General features: G+C 57.8%; 1 protein-coding gene across 8 annotated transcripts in view; it reads right to left on the reverse strand.

The window, feature by feature from the left end:
* Positions 1–474: 474 nt before the first annotated feature.
* GRM4 (glutamate metabotropic receptor 4) overlaps positions 475–21251 on the reverse strand; it is a 125356-nt gene continuing 104579 nt past the window's right edge. For 6 of the 8 annotated variants that reach the window (XM_074397919.1, XM_074397917.1, XM_074397921.1 and 3 more), the window contains 5 exons: positions 18726–18926; positions 18378–18514; positions 14214–15149; positions 6873–7119; positions 475–5494 (listed from right to left, as the gene is read on the reverse strand). In XM_074397919.1, coding sequence (XP_074254020.1) covers positions 5376–5494; positions 6873–7119; positions 14214–15149; positions 18378–18514; positions 18726–18926 — 1640 coding nt within the window. In that variant the 3' untranslated portion in view covers positions 475–5375. The remainder of the gene's footprint in view (positions 5495–6872; positions 7120–14213; positions 15150–18377; positions 18515–18725; positions 18927–21251) is intronic. The other 2 variants (XM_074397920.1, XM_039467751.2) reach the window with 1 other exon arrangement.

Below are 21251 nucleotides of genomic sequence, written 5' to 3' on the forward strand. Positions count from 1 at the left end.
CCGAACCTGGAGACAATACAAGCAGGCAGGGATGGCTGTGATGCTGGCAGCCCTGGAAGCTAACTTCACAAGAGGATTTCCTGGCTGGAAGGAGAGAGGCGAAGGTTGTGGGGGGGCGGGGGCGGGAGAGCAGTCCCAGGTGTGAGGGGTGTGAGACAGACGGCAGGCAGGGCAGAAAAGTTACCTCCCAGGGCTGCAGGGCAGGGGACAAAGCATCTCCCTACCGAGGGGACTACCAGGTGCTGATTCCTGGAATTTCCTGCAATGTCCCTGCCCCTTACCTGGAAACCTGGGCCCTCCCTGCCCAAGGCCTCTCCACACCACCCTAGATCCCAGCCTAGGGAGCAGCAGCCATGACCCCCTAGCCCTGGGTCTCCACAGCCCAGGTCCTGCTTCCATCTAGGTCCAGGCCCTCCAGCTGCAGGCTGAGCCTGCCGTCCCATGGCAGGACCCTCAGTGGATGTGGAGCCCAGGTGCAAAACCATGTGTTTATTTTTATTAGAAATGTTCTTGGTATAAAAACAATCATGCGCTACACATTGTCGTCAATAACCATCACCAAACACCCAGGCACTGAACTCCGTGTGGTCGGCAGGAGGGGCAGGCGGGCAGGCGGGCAGGACACGGCAGACGGGTGGGGCGCGGGGGGGGCAGGCTGCGGGCCACAGGGACACACACAGAGGCCACCAGGAGGACGCAGCACTTGGCAACACACTCGACATTTGCTTTTGTTTTGGCTTTTTTGTGTTTTGAGTTTTTTTCCTTTTTTCTCTTTTGTGACGTGGAAGGTTTGATGAATGGGGAAGGGTAGCCGGGAGAGCGGAGCAACGGCTGCACGAGAATGAAGCGGAGGAGGACAGGAAAGAAAACGGTGGAAGAGTGACACCGGTGGGACCCAAGAAAGCAGGAGGAGCTGAGGACAGAGAGGATGAGGGAGAGGAGTCAGAGGCAAGAGCCAGAAACGAGACACAGAAAGCAGCCGGGGACACCAGAGACGGGAAAGGTGAAACAAATTGATAAGAGAACAGAAAGACAGGGCTGGAGAGACGGGGGTGTCGCCAGCAGCACAGACGGACACAGAGGGAGGGAGAGATCTGGCACTGGGGCCCACACGACCTGAGCCCCTGTGGTTTGGGGCTGGGAAGGACAATGGTCCAAGATGCGGGCTCTCGTGATGGCCTGGCACTGCCCCGGCCCCTTGTCTTCCTGTCGCCCACCCGGCTTTCCCAGGCTGCCAGCAGTGACGGCCGGGGGCTCTGCTGTCCTCAGCACCAAGCCATGTCCGTGGGCGCCCACGGGCAGGCCAGACATCAGCTGGGCCCTTGGGTGTGGCCCTGGCCCGTCACACCATCCACAGGGTCACGGCTCCTCCTCCTGCTCAGCTCCATGGCCTCGCTAGATTGCATGGTTGGTGTAAGTGACGTAAGTCTGTTTGGTGGCCAGCGCTGGAAGGAGAGAGAGCAGGGGTACCCAGGAATCAGGGGCTGCTATTCTCAAACTCTCCTTCCACATGGGCACAGCCCTGCTCAAGAACCTACCACAGCTCCCCACCTCTCATGGCACCCGGTCCTGAGCTGAGCAAGCAACATCACCCCAAAGTGTGCACCAGCCCTACCTGGCCCATCCAGCAGCTTCTCCTGCTGTTCCCAGCTCCCCATCCAGGGACTGGGCCCGTGTTTCCCACCTCCACGCCTTTGCCGGGCTGGGCTGCTTGCCTTTCCTCTTCCCTTTGTCACTCGAGAGACGATGCCTCCCTCTAGCACTCCCTCCCACAGCCCACTCCCTTGTGAGGGTCTCCCCAGCATGGGGCCCCTGCCACCTCCTAATTCTACCACACTTCAAAAGAAACCTTCTTTATGACATCATATAACCTTAAAATACTATCATAGAAAAGTCTTTCAGAAGTTCAACCACACACATTTTGGACACGCATACGTAAGGAATATACATTAAAATAGAACAGTGGTCTAGGGAAAGACAGTGGGGAATGGGGACAGAGGAAATAAATGATGAAAACCAATGCAGGGCCATGCATGGCTAGAAACTAAGGCATGGGATTGACTCAGCCCTCTGCCCCACGCCCAAGGAAACACAAGTTCCCCAGGGCTGTACGGCCCTCTGAGCATCCACCCTTTCTACCTCTCGGTGCCCGCCTCCCTCAGTCTTGAGCCCCCCTTTTCTGCTCCTGTCCCTCTGGCCCTTACTCCACACTGGGACTGGGGTGGGACATCAGGGTATCTCCCATTCCTGTCCGCAGCTGAGTGATCAGCAGCTCTCATGGGCAGTGTGAGTGTCCCCCACCCCTCCAGAGTACAGACCCCACAGCTGTCTAGTGAGGAGGCCAAAGAAACATCATCCCATTTGACAGATGAGGAACTGAGGCCAGAGGGGTGAGGGACCTGGTCAGACCCTTGGTTTTGTCTTGTCCAGCCAGGGTTTAGGGCTCCCTCAGTGGCCTGGGGGCCAGCTCAGTGGTGGTAATCAGGGCACTATTGCTGCCTGGGGCAGGGGCTGGTCTGCAAGTGTGGAGAGAAGCAGTGGTGGGAGAAACCAGCTGCCCTTTGTCTTAAAGCTGCCCTGACCCTAGGTCAGGATATGTCGGCTCAAAAAGGAGACACATCTGCCAGACGCAGCCAGGGGCATCAGGTCTGGAGAAGAGGAAATTGGAGGACAAATGTGGTTGGTGGTCTACAAGTTGTCCCCCCATCTCTCTCCCCTGTTTCACTGGGCACATGACTCTGAAGGACTGTTTCCCAGCCTCCCTTGCAGCTAGGTGACGCCTTACCCGACTGCGCCCTTCCTCATGAAATACACATGAAAGGACTGTGCCACTCCCACGTCATTCAATTAAAATGAGTCTTTCCCCCATGCTTCTTCTCTTTTCCCTTCCATGAGCAGAACAACCATCGAGGTCATGTAGCCTCAATCTTCAGGGAGCCAATGGAGAACAAGACGGAAGGATCTTGGGTCCCCACTCCCACCCACCCATCATGTCCTATTACAGCAGAGAGAAACAAACATCTGTCTGATTTGAGCTGCCCTGTTCTGGGACCTCTTTGTCACAGCAGCATAACTAGAAGCCCACTAACATAGGCAGGATTATGGTGTCCAACTACCAGTCTATATCATATGTGGAAGGAGCAAACTGGCTGGGGATGGGGTGACCAGAGGGGTCCATCAAGGGACCAGTGGGGAGGCATGAAGGTCAGAGTCCAGCTCAGTTAAAGGAAGAACTTTCTCCTGGCTGGAGCTGGATGGAGTCAGTGTCCTATGAGCTCTCTGTCAATAGAAAAATCCAAGCAGGTGATGAAGAATCACCCAGCTGGATAAGGGTGGGCAAGTTTCAAGGCTTAGGTGCCACCTGGACAGGTGCCAATGGAAGAGAAATGGTGCCAAAAAAAGAATAAGAACAAACATGGCACCTTACAGTTCATGAAGAATTACCAGCATCTCTGAAATGACCCATGTCCTTCCAGGGTGCTGGATGACCAAGAGGGCCGAATGACCACGGGACAGGGCAGCTTGGATGGGGCAGCATCCAGGAGGCGGCCTGGGATGGCAGGAGGTGCTGAGAGGGAGATCAGCACAGATCAGCACCCTGGGGGCAGGAGCCCAGATTCTAGTTGCAGGGAGGCCTCACACTCTCTCTGAGCCTCAAGCAGCTCCTCCCCTTCTTTGCTGAACCTCAGTTTCCCTGCCTGTAACATGAGCAGGGCGGCCCTTTGTGCCTAGACTACTTCTCCTGAGGGAATTCCAACTGCCCCCAACATCTTCACCCCATTCTATCCCCCATGGTCAGAAAAAGAGCCGCAATGGCTGCAAATCACTGCAGGTCAGGCTGGTGAGAATTCCCCAGGGCGACATCAGCCCCTCGGGGAACTGACTTCCAAGCCTGTAAAACCTGTCAGCAACTCCTGGCTCAGAGGTGGAAAAAACTCCGAGCAGCCACAACCAAATCCCCACTGGCTGCAGGGGACTCCAGGGGCAGCTGCGGACTAGAGAAAGCGTGGAAAGCAAGGACCACAGGGTCTCTGCTCTCCTCTAATGCCCAAACTGTCTACTCTAGAAAATCCAGCTCACAGGTTCCAGAAGTTGGGGAGCCTTTCACCCAAGCCTCAGTCTCACCATCTGGAAAATGGGAGCCAGAGTCTGCCCAGGGTGCCCCCGAGGTGACAGTGAGGCTCCAAAGGAAGGGTTCTGGCCAGAAGTCAGGAGACTTGGGGTCCAGTCCTGCCCGCAATGCTATCGGGGAATCTCGACGCGTGCTGTGTGGCCCTTCCAACAAACTGACCTTCTCAGAGCCGAGATTCTCTCCTCTGTAAGATGGGGTAACAGTAAGCACCACGTGGAGTCAGCCAAGAGGTAAACAGAAACACTCCTTTTTTTTTGTTTTTAAGACAGAGTCTCGCTCTGTCGCCAGGATGGAGTGCAGTGGCACAATCCCAGTTCACTGCAACCTCCGCCTTTCGGGTTCAAGCGATTCTCCTGCCTCAGCCTCTCAAGTAGCTGGGACTACAGGCCTAAACCACCACACCCAGCTAATTTTTGTATTTTTAGTGGAGACAAGGTTTCACCATGTTGGCCAGGATGGTCTCGATTTCTTGACCTTGTGAACCGCCCGCCTCGGCCTCCCAAAGTGCTGGGATTGCAGGTGTGAGCCACCGTGCCGGGCCAGAAACACTCTAAATCCTGCAACATGCTGGGCAGAAGGACAGGGCTGGAATCACTCCAGCAGTGGGGACAGGATGGGGACAGCAACACTCCTGGAGCTCCCTCAGTGTGAGGGGAAGGCCAAGGGGTGTGGGCCGAGGCCCCGAGCCCACCCGGTGCTGACGGCAGGCCCTGGCTGCCTGCTCTCAGTTGCCGGAGGCTCAGATAACAATTAGCCAGGCAGCGCCAGGCGCCCGCTGACAGCCCCCACTTGTCGCCCCTCGTCTCCACACCCGCACCCGATCTGCCTACAATCAGGCCCCTGAATTATTTATTCTGTTGTTTGTTTAAAGATACGTAGCCTGCCAGTGACAGAGTGAAAAATGTCCCTGCTCCACAGGAGTGACACTTTCCCACTCCTGCTCACAGCCCCTCAGTCCAGCTGTCCGCAGAATCAATCACCTGGCTCCTGCCTGGTGCCTCCATGGCCCCTGTTATCACTGAGCTGAGAGACGGTGGGGCAAAAGGTGCTGGCCACTGGCCTTCACACAGGAGATGGGGAGAAGGGCTCCCTGTTTCCCTACCTTGGAAGCCCCTAAGACTTTCTGTGGGGAGGATGCCAAGGCCTGCAGGGGATCTGGGTGACCACAGACTCCTCAGTCCGTCCCAAGCCCAGAGCAGCTGGAGGTGAGACCCAAGGGGGCCACCCCACAGCCTGGAGGCCCTCAAGCTCCTCCTGGGCAGGAAGCAGGGGTCTGGGGATACAGGGTCTCCCTCCTCAGGTCTCCATACTCTTCCTTCTCTGGCAGGAGTGGGTCGTCGTCCCATGTTCCCAGGTGACCGGCTGGAGCAAAGGCAGAAGGCAGGGCCAGCGCTGAGCCGTCAGAGCTCTCTGTGAGGGCCCCACCCTTTATGGGGCCCCCTGGCCTGTCACAGCACCTGCAGTGTAAGCCTTTGGGGTCAGATGTCGCCTCCGGGAGGAGCGCTCAGGAGCACTGGGTAAAAGCCCATGTGACAGACCTGCTTCTGCACATGGCAGAGAGGGTGCCTTGAGGGAATGGGACCTGAGAGCCGAGAAGGGAAGTCTCCACAGGAAGGAAGAAAACTGGGGCAGGGGTGGGGTCCCCACTTGGCAGAAAGGCCTGATCAGGGCATCATCTGGGTTTCTGGACATCCAGGAAGACATGAAAGGCCAAGGGCAGGAGTCCCATGGGCCCCTCTGCCCCTTCCCAGCTCTGTATGGGGGCTAGCATGGCACCCAAAGGGAGCCCCAGGGTCGTAGGTAGGGCTGGGGGGAGGAGTGTTCTGGGGGGAGGAGGAGGTCTGGAAAGAACCAGAGGTCACAGGGGAGGGAAAGGGGGACACACAGGCATCGGGGGTTGATCAGAGACTGGGAGGGTGTCAGAGCCAGCATACTCTCCACAACAGAGGAGCACAGGCTGGCTCCCAGAGGAAGAGGGGAGTTGGCAAAGATGGTGGCACTGCCCCGTAACCAGCCCTGGAGGGACCTGTCCTGGCCAGCCCCAGACCACAGGCCTGCCCCTCAGCCGCCAGGGTCCCTGCCTGGTGCCCTCCCCCACCACAAAGCCTCACCTCCCGCCGGGTCTCCTCAGACAATCCCTGGACAGGTGGCCACCTGAGGGCCGAGGCCGGCAGTTCTGTGGGCCCCTCTGCCTCACCCTGCCCCTCACCCACTGGTCCTGGCCAGCCCGTGTCTGGGGTCCCCATCACTCGGGTGCCTGCTAGGAGGTGGCTGGACAAAGCCAAGCTGGATGCTACAGCTGCTCTGGGCCCAGGGCGGCTCCCACCCCACCCGGCTACCAAAGGGCCAGTGTGCAGGGCCCCTGGGACGACCCCTTCCCCCACAGGGGCTGAAAGGGCACAGAACAGAGAAATCCAGGGCTCCCCGCTCACCCTCAGGGGCCAGGCGCCCCCTGGTGGCCTGGCTCGGGGTGGGGCACAGATCCCTGGAAGGGCGCTGCTAGGGCACCGGCTGGGGAACCTTGAGGTTCTCTCCAGGCCACCAGGAGGGGCAGGACACAACGGGCTCTGATGTGGTGCCTTGGGGCTCTCCCTGAGAGGGTGGTCCCCACCTGTAGCCTCAGGGTTCCCCCAGTGTCCCCCGCCGCCTCCCTAGGACGGGGCATGGCGGGAACTCAGCCGACCTGCTGCAAAAGGAGCCGGCCCGGGCCCGAGGGGACAGAATGGGGCCGGCAGCTCACCTGGGGCCTCCAGATTTTCGCAGAGCTCAGACTTGGCCTCGCCGTTGGGCCGGAAGTTGCCCTTCTGCGTGAACTTGTTGGACATGGCGGCCGCCGTGACGACGGCTTTGAGGCTGCGCTTGCGCTTGGGCACGTTCTGCTCCGGGTGGAAGAGGATGATATACACCTTGGGCATGTAGAGCATTCCCAGGGACACCGAGGCGCTGAGACTCACGGAGACCGTCAGCGTCGTCGTCTGGATGTACAGCTGGCAGAGGGCAGGGCGGCGTCAGAGCAGGCTCCGCCCCGACTGCGGGCCCTGACCCCCGCCAGTTCCCACCCAGGGACGCACATGGGGACCCCACCCTGCATCCCCCTGCCTTCAGGCATCAGCGAGTCGTGGCATGGAGCTGGGACTGCAGACCAGGGTTTCTGTATTCAAATCTTGGCTCACCACTTCCAGCTGTGTGATCTTGGACACATCACATCCTTGTGCCTCAGTTTTCTCATATATAACACAGGCATGATCATGGCAGTACTTACCTCCTAGGGCTGTTGTGAGAGTTAAGTGACTTAATAAATGTTTAAAAAGTGTGGAAAACATCTGGCACATGGTAAGTGCCGTTTTTCAGCTTACTGCTGTTATTTGCTGTGCAGAGGCGGCACGCCTGAGGAGGGGCTCTCAGGAGACCACAGCCGGCCCTTCTCAGGGCTGAGGGTGAGAGGAGCACCCCTGGGTGCCTTGGAATAACACCCCGTGATCATGCCACAGCCCCTCAGACCAGGCCCCCATTCGGTGACTGCCCCCCACCGACAGTCCTCGGTGCAGAGCCCAGGATCCTCAGCGCCCATCGCGATATGGTGGTGGCAGCAGTCAGAGCTCATTTCACGCTCGCTCGCCAGCACTAACGGTGACAGATGTTTAGCAAAATGAAAGCGCATTAATCTGGATGTCGGATAATCCATTTTACAATAGTAAGGCCTTCCAGGCAGGGCCTGGCAATTCCCACTGTTCCCCGTCTGGGGTTCCCCTCCCTGCTTCCCGCTTCCTTCAGGTTCTCCAGGCCTCAGCTGCCCCTCTGAACCCCTCAGTCAAGGTGGGACCAAAGGAGACTCAGGCTAAGCCTCCCAGGTCTGGGCATGAGGGAGGCAGGAAATGCTCTTCCCCGGATCTGCTCTTTCTGGGCTGGGCCCTGCCCTGGAATGTGGCTGATGTGCCACCTCCTCCAGGAAGCCTCTCCTGACCCCCAGCTCTAGGAGCCCCCATGACACCTTTCATTTCTTACACCCAGACCAGCAGTGTGGACACAGGTCTGGACTTGTGTCCTGAAGGCGCAGGGGCCCTGGCCCCATCTGGCAGTACCCTCCACGTACAGACCAGGTCTTCTGGTTCTTACATTCCTCCCTGTCCCTTGCACGCCCCTCCATAAATGCCTCGTGACACTGGATGGTATGACCTTCATTTCCAGCCACCCTGCCCTGGGTTTCCTCCCTTTGAGAGAGGGGCTAGAAAAGCTGCAGGGCCTAAAAGGAGAGTCCTGCCCTTCTGTGGGCCTCCGTTTTTTCCTCAGTGCAATGGGACAAAAGCAGCTACCTCACCTAAACCATGAGGGAACCCCAGGCACAGACTGTAAAGCCATGTGAAAGTTGCTTTTAGTGATCGCACACACTGAGGTGAAACTGAAAAGAGACATGGAGGACGGCCGGACAGCTATGACATGCCCGGGCCAAGGCGCTAACACTTTTCAAAGTCCAGCCTCCAGGCCGGCGTGGCCCACGTCAGGCAGAGCTCCAAGGGGAAGGAGGCTGAGAGCAGCCACTGGTTCAGGAAAATGTCACAGGCCCAGGGAAAATGAAAGCCTGTCCCCGAGTAAGCACACACCCCTCCAGACACAGACAGGCCTCCATCCTCATACAACCGCTTATGCTCTCAACCCTGGGCGTGGGGCTCTCCCAGAGGGAAAGGTCATGACCAGACAGCAGGGGGATGCTGGCTGTCTCTCGCCCAAGATATCAAGGTGAGAGAAGGCGGGGTGATCAGGGTGAGAGAGGGCGGGGAGAGGCTCCAGAGCATCAAAACAGACCCGTGGGAAATATCATAGAGTCCTGGGCTAGTGGAGAATTGGCTTGTCATCTGGGTCTTCACCATGGGGTGGTAGTTCCCTGGGGGCAAGGTGTGACTCCCTCATTACATCAGAGTTCCCTGAGGGCAGGGGGCGGCTCTCCTCTCACACTGCAGGTTCTTGGGTATAGGGGTTATATTCCAGGTGAGACACCCATCTAGACCCTTTGCCCGCGCCTTGTTGATGGGTGGAGTGCAATGGGCCATATGGGGTTGGTGGGACCAGGGACCAGATATAGAGGCAGAGGAACCCTTGCAGGGGACACAGGTCTATGTTGAGGGTCAGTGGCCCGGGTTCCAGAATCTACTCAGCCCCAGCCCACCGTGGGATGCTGGCAAGTTCCCTCCCCTCTCTGGGCACCAGACGCCCCTCCGTGAACACAGACAGGGCCAGCGATATGGGTGTTCAACTGCGCAGTCACCCAGGGGCCTGTGCCTACAAGGGCCAGCTCTCGCTTTAAGGTCCTGCTGCCACCATATTGAATTGTGGATAATTTCTGAACAGTGGGCCGGTCGTTTTCATTTTGTGCTGGGCCCTGAAAATTATACAGCCAACTCGGAACACAGGCATGGGCACGGTCACTGGTGTTCTATTGTGTTTTTCAGCCTAAGAGCCTTTCTGCAAACAAAATACAAGATGGAGTATAAGAAGATCAAACCCCTCCATCCCAGCATGGGCCCTGGGGGCTCCTCTAGCCATCCCCTGCTGGGAGGTAGGCCCTATACACAGCAGGAGGGAGTGGGGCTGCCCACCCCCAGTTCCACTCCTTGCCCCAGGGTGTGGAATTTGAGCCACGCCACGGGAGCCTGCCTCTGGCTCAGACATTGTTTCTTGAGCCCCTCTGTGAAGGCACACATGGCCACCAGGAGGTGATAGCAGGTTAACTCTTATCAGAGAAACAGTGGCCCTCTAAACCCCAGCTGGCACTGCCAGGGCGCTGAACCCAGGCACCACGAGGGTCTTAAAGGCAGGCAGAATGAGAGGCGGCCTTCGGGCTGTGATCTCGCCTCCTCTCCCACCCACCCTCTCAGCCCGCTGGTGCCTGAACTCCCATCACCCCAGCTCCCCTGTGTGGATGGGCCCTCGCTGCACCCCATCCTCTGTGAGGAATCCTGCATTCAGCCTCACTAGGCACGTGCTCCCAGTGAAGGATGTGGTCTGAGCTGGGTTTGATGTGGGAAGACAGAGGACACCTGGGGTAAGGAAAGGGCACAGGAAGGAGCAGCTATGGATGTGGATGATGAATTTTCTGCTTTTGTGCTAGGCCTGGGGGTACAGGGCTCAAGGGGCCCCGGTGGGGACACCAAGGAGCTCTGCCTGCCTTGTTCTTCTGCAGGCCGACCCTGATAGGAACCGAGATCCTCAGTATCTGTACAAACCAGACACACGAACTTCCCCACACCCTGCCTGCCTCTGCAGCCACATCCTATACAAGCATGACTGAGCAGTAACCCCATATAGCGGAGAAAGCCCGCTCAGTGTAATTCCAAATGGCTGCAGTGTTAAGCCTTGAAAATCCAGGCTAAGGCTGGGAAATCCATCCGCCTGCTCACTAGAGCAGCACAGACAGCTTTCCTCTGTGCCGGCACCCGCACCCCGGGGGAATGGGTGCCGCTGAGCACATGCAAGTGCGTGTGTGTACACATGCACGCCTGCTCACACACACATCAACATACATGTACGTATCTGCATTGACACGTACGCCTGAGCTCACAGCTGCACCCTTGCATCTGACTCGCTGGGCTCACGCACCCCTTCACACCTGGGTACACACATACATATAGAAACAAATGTACTCACACACATCTACACACATCCACCTGCACACACTATCATTTGCACTCACACATCTGCACACCTGTGTGCACAAACACTCCTGGGCACACATACTCAACCCACCCATCCATGCCCACACCAGCAGCTACACACCCTCGGTACAGCCATCAACCCAGCCCCTCAATCTGCACGCACATGGGCACACACTTGTGCACACACACGACACGCATGCACCACTGAGCACGCACAGGCATAAAAAGGCACACATACGTCTATACACATACACCTTTGTATGCACACCACAACTCCTACAACAGCCACACCCAACTCGATCTACATGCAAACACACACTTAGCAGCCAGACCTGCAGCCTGCACTGGGGTATCTTTAAGCTCGGCATAACATGGCCCAGACACAGCCCCAGGGTTGCCCGAGTCGAGTCTCTAAGAAACCTGGGAGTCTGAACCACAACAACGTCAAAGCATATCTCCTCCGCCCCCTCCCCATTCAGAGGCCCAGAGCGGGAGAGGGGCATGTCCCATGTCCTAGGCCACCAGGGAGAGAGCACATTAGTGTGAGGCCAGCCTGTCTTATGACCTGGAACAGGTCCCCGTCCCCCTCTCAGACTGTGAACTGATCATCTCAGGGACTCCCTTCACAGCAGGGCCGGGGAAGCCTCCTACAAAGGCAGGAATCAGAGGAGGGCAGGTCACCTGGGGAGATTGCAAAGGGTAGGGAGGCTGAGCTGGGGGGCTGGGCTGCATCAACTGGAGGTGGGAGGGCCTGATATCCTGGGATGACAGGGGCCCTGCTGGGGAGCCGGCTGCTGGCAGGCAGCCAGGGGGAATTATGGCAAGGCGGAGGGAGGGGCTCAGCCACCACGTGTGGGCCTCCCAGCCAGGTACCTTTACTTCCTGAGGAGGAGTGGGAAGGGGCCTCCCGGTATTATGGAGGGTAATTTCTCAAGCTGCCAGCTTCCTGGGATGTGGGATGGCCTCCCTGCTGGCTCCACGGGGGCCATGAGCATTGAGCAGCGTGAAGGCCTCTGCCTGCACCTGCACTCAGCAGGGAAGATTTCCCACAGCATGCCTGGTGGGGGCCAGAGACCCAGCTCACAGCACAGGCCGGGCGCAGTAGCTGCATTGTGGCTGTGTGGCTCAGGCATACAAGGCGGGATACCCCTGCTGAATCAGGCCCTGTCTCAGATCTCAGGTCTTAGGATACTCACTGCCGGCCCCAAGGTCTGCCTCTTAGTGCCTCCCATAGGGCCCCCATTGGAAGACGGCCCTTGAGGAGCTGTTAGAACAGAGGTGGGCACCAACCGAGGAAGTCCCAGGGCATGAGGCGTCCCAGAGCTGCAGGGGGGAAGGGTGTGCTGGGGATGGAGGGTGCGCTCGAGGTAGACAAAGTGGGGTCAAGTCCAGCTGTGCCACCAAGGCAAGTCACTCCCCTTCTCTGTGCCCGTGTCCTCATCTGTAAGCAGGTGGTGACGAGACCTACCCTGACCAGCAGCCACAGGGCCTAAAGACTGTTAGATGAAGTGTCTGGCACACGACGAGCACCCCATCCCATCGCAGCTTTGAAAACCAGGCATCCCTGCGAACTTGGACCTGCGCTTGTAGCTTTTTTTTTTTTTTTTTTTTTAAGTCTCATTCTGTCACCCAGGCTGGAGGACAGTGGCGCAATCTTGACTCACGGCAACCTCCATCTCCCAAGTTCAAGTGTTTCTCCTGCCTCAGCCTCCAGAATAGCTTGGATTACGGGCATGAGCCACCATACCTGGCTCCTTTTTTTTTTCTTTTAATAGAGACAAGATTTTACCATGTTGGTCAGGCTAGTCTCAAACTCTTGACTTCATGTGATCCACCTGCCTTGGCCTCCCAAAGTGCTGGGATTACAGGCGTGAGCCACCGCACCTGGCCATGTGCTCATAGCTTTAGATGCCAGCCTCAGGCCGATGACTCCTCAGTACTGTCTCCAGTCCAGAACGTGCCCCTGAACTCCAGACTGCTATATTCAATCACTGACTTGGCAGCTGCACTTGGACGTCTAATGAGCATCCCAAACTTAGGATGGCCAAAGGACACCCTCTCCTGCCCCCTCACAGGCTCCTCTCATTGTCTTCCCCTTAGCACGGGCAACGCCTGCCTTCCTGATTGTTCAAGCCTCAAAGCGTGGTGTCCTCCTTGACTCTCTCCTGGTCTCCCATCCAATGTACCATCCATCGGAAACCCGGCCAGCCAGTCTCCAGACAGGCCCAACTCCCCAACACTCCACCGCACCTGCTGGGACACCCTCTCCTGCAGAGCATGACACTGACCTTCTCACAGCGGCTCTTGGCGGCCAGGGGGTTCTTTCCAACCTACATCAGATAGCACCCTCGCCTGCTCAGAAGACTGCAGCAGCCTCTTCTTATTCATGATAAAAGCCAGTGTCATTGCCACCATCTGCCCTGTCACCTCTCTGACCTCGTCCCTCACCCCTCTGGCTTCCTCGGCTCAATGCCCCTTACCGTGTATTAACTGTCTGTGCACCCACTGTATCACGTGATTGTGACTACAGGAGAAGGGACATGGCCCCAATTTACTGATGAAGAAACTGAGGCTAGAGAGGCCAACTGGCTTGCCCAGATCCCACACTTATACATGGAGCTCAGACCAAGACCTGGGGCCCTTGGTTCACCATGATGTCCCTGCCTTCAGCAACTCCCAGTCCTTCAAGATAAAACCCGCAAGTCACCCAGCCAGCACCAGGGCTGGGATGTGGGCAGAACACACAGGACTCTTGGGGTGTGCCCGGGTCCTCAAACCAGGCCAACAGGAGGCCGAGGTAGCCACTCTGCAGCTCCGGCCAAGGGAAGCCTTTGGAAGCCAGGCCCCAGCCTTTGCGCTTCCGGGGCAGCCTGGGGCTAGGGAGAGAGGGAGGGTCCCATGGGGATCTTGTGAGGCGTAGACAGAGGAGGGGGAAGAGAGGAGTGGACTGAAAGGAAGACAGGGTTGAGTGGGGAGAGAGAAGAGAAAGGGATCTGGAAAAGAAGAAAGAATGAAAGAGGGTGGGGCCTCTCAGGCTGATGGAGAGGAGAGGGGAAGGGGCAGGAGAACAGGGGTAGGAAAGGAGGGAAGGAGACGGGGTGGGGGAAGCAGAGGTGGGAGACAGGGAGAGAGAGGAGGAGGGGGGAAGGGAAACAGGAGGAGGATGGAAAGAGGGAGTGAGGGAGGGCTGAAGGAGAGAGAAGGAGAGATGAGACAGAGAGACAGGGGGAGAGGGAAGAGGCAGGGGGCAAGAACAGAGAAAGACGAGGGAAAACCCAGAACTCAGAGAGAAAATTTGCAACTGAGAGAGAAGGCAGAATGGCGGGGAAGAAGGCATTTCCGGAGCAGAGGAGAGGCCAGCCAGCCTCAGGAGGCTGCCCCTGCTCACTGCCCTCACCCACCGCTGTCCACCCCCAGCCCCCACCACTGACCTTGTCGGCTGACTGCGAGGTGCCAAAGAAGATGGGGATGAAGGCCAGCCAGACGATGCAGGTGGTGTACATGGTGAAGCCAATGGGCTTGGCCTCGTTGAAGGTCTCGGGCACGCCACGTGTCTTGATGGCGTACACAGTGCACGTGACCATGAGCAGCATGCTGTAGCCCAGCAGGCAGATGAGTGACAGATCTGAGATGTCGCACTTGAGCACACCCCTGGCGAAGCGGGGGTCGAGCGTCCGCTGGTCCTGGAAGTCCACCACCGAGTGGGAGGGGTCCACCACAAACCACACGCAGATGCCCAGCAGCTGCAGCGAGATGAGGCTGAAGGTGATGGCCAGCTGTGAGGCGGGGCTGATGAAGCGCGGGGCACTGACCGAGCGCTTGCCCTGCTCGAAGATGCGGTAGATGCGGTTGGTCTTGGTGAGCAGGGCCGCGTAGCTGATGCTCATGCCCAGCCCCAGGAAGATGCGGCGCAGCGAGCAGGTGCCGAGGTCGGGCTCGGCGATCATGAGGAAGGTGGTGGCATAGCACAGGAAGATGCCCGCCAGCAGCACGTAGCTCAGTTCGCGGCCCGAGGCCTTGACGATGGGCGTGTCGTTGTAGCGCACAAAGGTGATGACCACGAACAACGTGGCCGCGATGCCCACCACGGCCAGGAAGAGTGGCAGCACAGCCCAGGGCGAGTCCCACTCGAGCTTGATGATGGGGATGGGCCGGCAGCCCGTGCGGTTCTCCGTGGGACGCATGTCGTAGGGACACGTCTTGCAGGTGTAGCGGTCCACCTGGTACTGGTACCCTGTGCAAGGCTCGCAGTGCCAGCAGCAGGGCATGCCCTTCACTGTCTTCTTCCGCTCGCCCGGCTGGCAGGGCAGGCTGCAGATGGAGCGGGGCGGCTGCTGGCCGCTCCCCGGCCAGTGCATCCGCTCTATCTGGCAATGACAGAAGCATAGACCAGGCCTCAGAACATGCCACCCAGCACCCCGGACCATCCCACTGGGTAGGGGCACCCTGTAGCCCCACACCCAAATCACCCAGCCAGTTGGCTAAAAGTCCAGCTGCCCGGACCCCACAGGGATGTCCTGCATCCAACAGCTGGAATTAAACAAGCTCTCCGGCGTAACTCAGACATAATTGGCCTATAGGGAATCCTGATTGAACCCCAAACTCTCAAGACTCATATGAAGAAACTGAGCCCAGAAAGCAGTGGTGACAACCTAGAAACACAGGAAACACCAGTGGCAGAGCAGAGAGAACTCGGGAGTCCTAGCTCTCAGCCCCTAAGGCCTTGCTACCCACAGTGGTCCCCAGAGTGGCGGCAGCAGCCTCACCCAAGAGCTTGTTGGAAAGGCAGATTCCAGCCCCATAGACCTACTGACTCAGAATCTGAGTGTGAGCAAGACCGGCAGATGATTCCTGCGCACACTGGAGTATGGTGGATGCGCTGCCCTACGGCCCAGCCCAAGGCGCCCCTGCCAAGCCCCACAGGGGGTTGGATTCAGCAGAGGGCAGCGAACAAAAGTTTCATCAGAGGATGTTTAATGTACGCTCAGGGGTTAGCATTTCTTTGCATCTTGCTCTAAATTAGTGCTACTCACAGTTACATGTCCCTGAAGACACAATGGCTATAAGCAAAAGAGCCATACGTGTGTTGTCACTCCCTACCGAATATGTTACAATATTCTAGAAAGGGAGAGTCCCAAAAGAGCCTCGGGCCCCGGGCAAAGGGACGTGACTACACCCGGGAGCTGTATTCAAAGCGACTGTTCTAAATAAAGCGGCTCATAGGAAGGCTCACTCTCAGAGCACAGCAAGCCTGGCTAGACTGGTGCGTTTACACTGGGTGCTACCTGCTGATAAAGTGTAACCAGCTGCTTGGGGGGTGTGGGGAGGGCTTTAGAGCAAAAGGGATAAGGGGAGGTGGGTAGGGATGCCCCGTGGCAAGGTAGGAAGAAAACCTCAAGGAAGGTTGTCCTGTGACTCTGGGCATGACAGGCTGTGGACTAGCTCAGAAGCCAAAGGCACAGAGCAAGGACAGTGCACCCTGTCCTGCAGGAATGTGGAGGCAGACGGTCCCCGTGCCCTGCAGCCGTGCAACTGCAGGGGAAAGACGGCCCCGGAGGGCACGGGCGGTGGTGAGTGTTCTGGAAAACTATGTGGTTCCAATGGAAAGACATGACCAAGGTCAAGTCCTGGGATCACAGTTCTGTTGCTACCTGGCTGTGTGACCTTGAGCAAATGGCTTCTCTCTGACCCTTTGTTTTTTTCATCTGATCGAACGAAAGCAGATACGAAGCCACTCTGCCCTTTGTTCCTTGGGGTGACTGCCCCAAGAAATCAAGGAGTCATGATGGACATGGTTTTTAATATTTCACTAGAATGTCAGCTCCACAAGGGCAGGGAGCACTTTGTCAATTTCCCTGCTGTGTCTCCAGCCCGCAGCACAGGCTGGCACATAGTAGAGGCCCAGTAAGTCTCTGTGGCATCTATGAAAGAATAACTGCACAGGGGATGAGGTCCAGGGCACCAGTGACGTGAGGCTGCCACACTCTCAGACCCTAGAGGAGGACAGTGGCCAGGTAGGTGGTTACAGGTACCCTGCCTGCTCTGTGGCCCTCACAGCGCAGCCCAAACTGAGCCACTCACGGAGACAGCGGGGAAGGTTGATGGTTAAAGCCCAGCCCCGCTCACCTCCTGCCACCCTCTCAGTTCTGTCCGGGCCTCACAGGCGAGGAGGACTAAGAGGGTATTGTGAGCTGTGTCACAATGGGATGAAGGTGGGGAGGGGCCTTGTATTCCCGGAGAGGGGACTTTCAGGAGAAGGGCCCACTGCCACCCACACCTGCCCAGTCCCTGCCACCTTCAGTTAGGACATCTGGAAAACAGGGATAACGGCCTGCCTCACAGAGCTGTCATCCTCACAGCACGGGGACACGCTTAGAGCAGCAGCTGGGACACAGCAGGTGCCCGTTACATGCTAGGTGCTGCCGCTAGTGAGTTCCAGTTCCCGGCCCCCGTGCTCTGCGCACTGCACCAAAACAAGACAGGCCCCACCACTTGCTGTTGTCCCGCTTTGCCAAGTGCTCCTCACACCACATTCTGCCCATCTCTCTCCACTCAGCAATCCAAGGAGCCTCGCTTAGGAATGGGCTGTTCCTGCCACAGTGTGGCCTTAGGAGAGTCCTTCTGCCTCCCTAGGGCTGTGTTTCCTGAGCTATTTTCTCCGACTTAGAAGATGGTTAGGCTAAATGAGAATGCAGTCCAAAAGTGCTTTTAAGAGCAGAGCTCGAGGGGTTCATCGCTGGAAGAGATTACAAGTGGAGACAGCAGGGCCTCGATGCAGCACCCACGGGATCCCGGGACGAGGAGGGCTGAGGCCAGATGAGGACCTGTCTGAGTCTCTGCAGTCCATCCATGGGGTCACAGTGGGCCCACCCGCTTATGGCTCACCCCTTCCCTTGCAAGGTAGAGACCAAGGCCATAAGCACTTTCTCAGGAACAAATCAAAAGGTCCTTTCTCTCCAAAAACACTGCTGTGTTTCCCAGCTGGGATACTGAGGGCCAGAAAGGGAAAGTCACCACATCCCTGGGACATTCTGTTAGCTAGGAAGGCGTGGCTAGGAGGACGCAGAATCATGGCTGCCTTCTATCGTGCTCTGACAGGGCTAGGGAACTGGCCACTGGCTCGCTACCCACCAGCAAGTGCCACAAATCCCGTTCGATCTGGGGGTCCTTTGCCTTAAGACTTCCCTCCTCTGACCAAACACAGCCCTCCCCCTCCTCATCTTATTCCCCCTTCCCCACATCACCCCCATCCACCCACCCAAAAAGCCTTTGAGTCATTTCACTCCAGTGTGAATTCCTCTCTCTATCCAGTGTCCCCCATCCCCTGCTCAGTGGGTAGCAGATAAGAAGCCCCCAGGCTAAGGGAGAGGGCAGGGACCAGAATGGCCGCAGAACTCCGACTCTCCCGACTTCCATTTCAGGGTGGGGCCTCAGAGCCGCTGAGGTCTGGGACGGGGCCCTGGGAAGGAAGCCCCAGGCTGGCAGCAGCAGTCCTGGAGGTCCGCGTCATCAGCGGCAGCCTCCCCTCGGGCCTCCCTCCCAGGGGCTGGAACTGCGCAAGTGACTCTCCACCCGCTCCCCGCCTTCCCACTTACTCTAAGGTGCAGGTGGTCAGTCCAGGAGCCGATGACCTTGTACTCGGCAGAGTCGTTGCGCAGCTGGTATTGGTAGATGTCATAGCGCCCAGGTGCATCTCCATTCTCATTGAAGGTCACGGGGTTCCCTGCGATGCCTGTAAGGGTGGGCCCCAGAGGCAGGGAGGACGATGAGCCTGGGGCAGAGACCTTTCTGATGCCCCCCTTCATGGAACATCCTGGGAGATATCGCCTCTTGGAAACATCAGAAGAGGCCTCCCATTCCCACCCCACAAAGTCTCGGGACCCCTTCCCTCGGGCATGGCCCAGGATACCCAGGATTGGGCAGGGCCCGCATTACATCCCCACCTGAGAAGTTGACGTTTCGGATGTACTTAAGCAGCTGGGTGCCATCCACGGGGTCCATGCGCGGACAGAGCCCCACGCGGCCGGGACACAGGTCGCGGTGCATGGCGTGCAACGCGTGGCCCATGGCATACACAGCGTCGATCACAAACTGCACCTTCCCCTCCTGCTCATAAGCTGAGTCCTGCCCAATTCGCTCACGGTCTGCAATGAAGCACCAGGAATAGGAATGCATATGAGGCCCCTGTCCTCACAGTGGAGCTGTGGGAGCCAGAGCACCCCCTGGCACCTGGAGAGGTGACACAGCCTGTCTGTCTGTGCTCAGCCAGGCCTCCTGACTCCCAGCCCAGTGCTCTATCACCCAGGAGATGGCCCTGTGCAGGAGCCTGGGGACAGGCCCATGGGTGTAACGGAGAATCCACCGGCCTGGACACAGTACCACTGATGCCTGTGCCACCCAAGGTCCCAGAGTAGGGCAGACTCCCTTGTCACCTGTCACCCTGGAAGGCAGTGGCCCAGAGGTCTCGCTATGGCTGTGGCCCCTGCTGCCTTCCCCCAAGCCTGGCCTGGGGCAATCTTGGGAGCAGCTGCCCCTCTTGTCTGGGAAACAGCCAGGACAGGGGCTGTGTCCATCAATGATGGGAGTGCCCCTAAAGCCACTCACCTATGGGCAGCCACTCCAGCTAGAGGTGAGCGTTGCCCTCACCCCAGGGCATGGGTAGGGAAATTGAGGCCCAGAGAGATTGAAAGACTGCCCTCCATGGTTTCTAGTCACCCTAGACACCAGAAGGTGCCATCGTCCCCATCCATCCCTCTGCCACCTAAGGGACAACCCTCCTGTCCCCCAGTGGCAAGGGTCAGCGAACTTTGTAAACTGAGAAGCCCATCCCCACCGCCTTCTCATTGCTAACCAGAGTGGCTCCGCAAGGCACCGTGGCCTGGGGGTCTGATCTCGAATCCTCCTCCCCTCCCCTCCGAGTCTACAGACCTCTGCTCTGGGGCCCTGTACAGGCTCCTTGGTTGTCCTTGTCAGCCAAAAGGGGATCGTGATTCCACCTCACAGAGCTGCCGTGAGGCTTCCATGAGATAAAGTACTGAAAACACTTGGCAGCCAGCAGGTGGCTCGTCCACAGTACCCTATGCGCTAAGTGTGCAGAACAGGGGCTTCCGAAAGGGCTATGGAGTCCCTGCGGTGGGCAGGTGGGACGACTTTGTGGAGGAGGAGGCGGCTCCCGGCCTGGGCCCTGGGTAATGATATTAGATAACATGTTGAATAACAACAATAACATTAAGTAACTTCACTGAGCATCTGCTACATGCCAGGCATTGTACGGAACTCTTATGCATATTCATTCATTGATTTCTCACAACAATGCTATGGCGTAATCACCTCCATTGCAGAAATGAAGAAATTAGCGGGGCACCGTGGCTCATGCCTGTAGCCCCAGCACTTTGGGAGGCTGAGGTGGGTGGACTACTTGAGGTCAGGAGTTCAAGACCAGCCTGGCCAACATGGTGAAACCCTGTCTCTACCCAAAATATGAAAATCAGCTAGATGTGGTGGCAGGTGCCTATAATCCCAGCTCCTCAGGAATGAGGCAAGAGAATCACTTGAACCCTGGAGGCAGAGTTTGCAGTGAACAAAGATTGCACCACTGCACTCCAGCCTGAGGGACAGAGTGAGACTCCATCTCAAAAGAAACCGAAGCAGTGAGCACAGAAAGGCTCAGTAACATTCCAGGACCATGCAGAGCTGATGTGAACCCAGGTACTCCAGCTCCAGCCCTGAGCACCACACTATGCCAGACGGGGCGGGGGTGGGCAGAATGTTGGGAGGGGGGCGGGGATGAAGTGAGGACGTGGGGCAGGAGGATGGCTGCATGGAAGAAGGAGAGGATGAGCAGAGCTAGGGAGACCTGGCTTCCCCTCCCAAGACCACAGCCCCTGCATACAGCGTGGCCTTTTCCCCTGAGGCCAGGACAAGGAAATTACTCCTCCTACGCCTGCACTCCTAGCCTGTGCCTCTCAGCTAGAGGGCGTGTGCAGAGGCAATTCCCCAGAGGGCAGTGGGGTGAGCAGCTACACCTGTGTCCTACTCCCATGGGCCAGGGTTAATCTAGGTCCACACAGGCAGTGATTCCCTGGAGACTCGAGGTCACTGTGTCCAGGCCCCTGCCTTGAACACCTTTGGAGGCAGACCCAGGGTGCAGGGGATCTCACTCCCTCTCGCTGAGGTCTGCTGCCCCCTCTAATCCCCTCACACCAGGCAGGACAGTTGGCCGCACCCACACAATGATGTGGGGATGGGGGTGGCTGGCCCGGTCACTCATTAGCTCTGCCAGCCAGAACCACATGCCATTTTCAGCCTTGCCGAGGGTAGGTAGTCACAGATGCTGAATGGACGGCAGAAACCATGGAACCACAATGCTAGGGACACCAGGACCACGGGGTCATCTGCCTCCACTGCCATTTTAAAGACAAGAAAACTGAGGCTGGTGGGGAAGCCCAGGTCACACAGCCAGCAGTGAC

Source organism: Saimiri boliviensis, chromosome 4, assembly GCF_048565385.1.
Source record: "Saimiri boliviensis isolate mSaiBol1 chromosome 4, mSaiBol1.pri, whole genome shotgun sequence".
NCBI lineage: Eukaryota > Metazoa > Chordata > Mammalia > Primates > Cebidae > Saimiri > Saimiri boliviensis.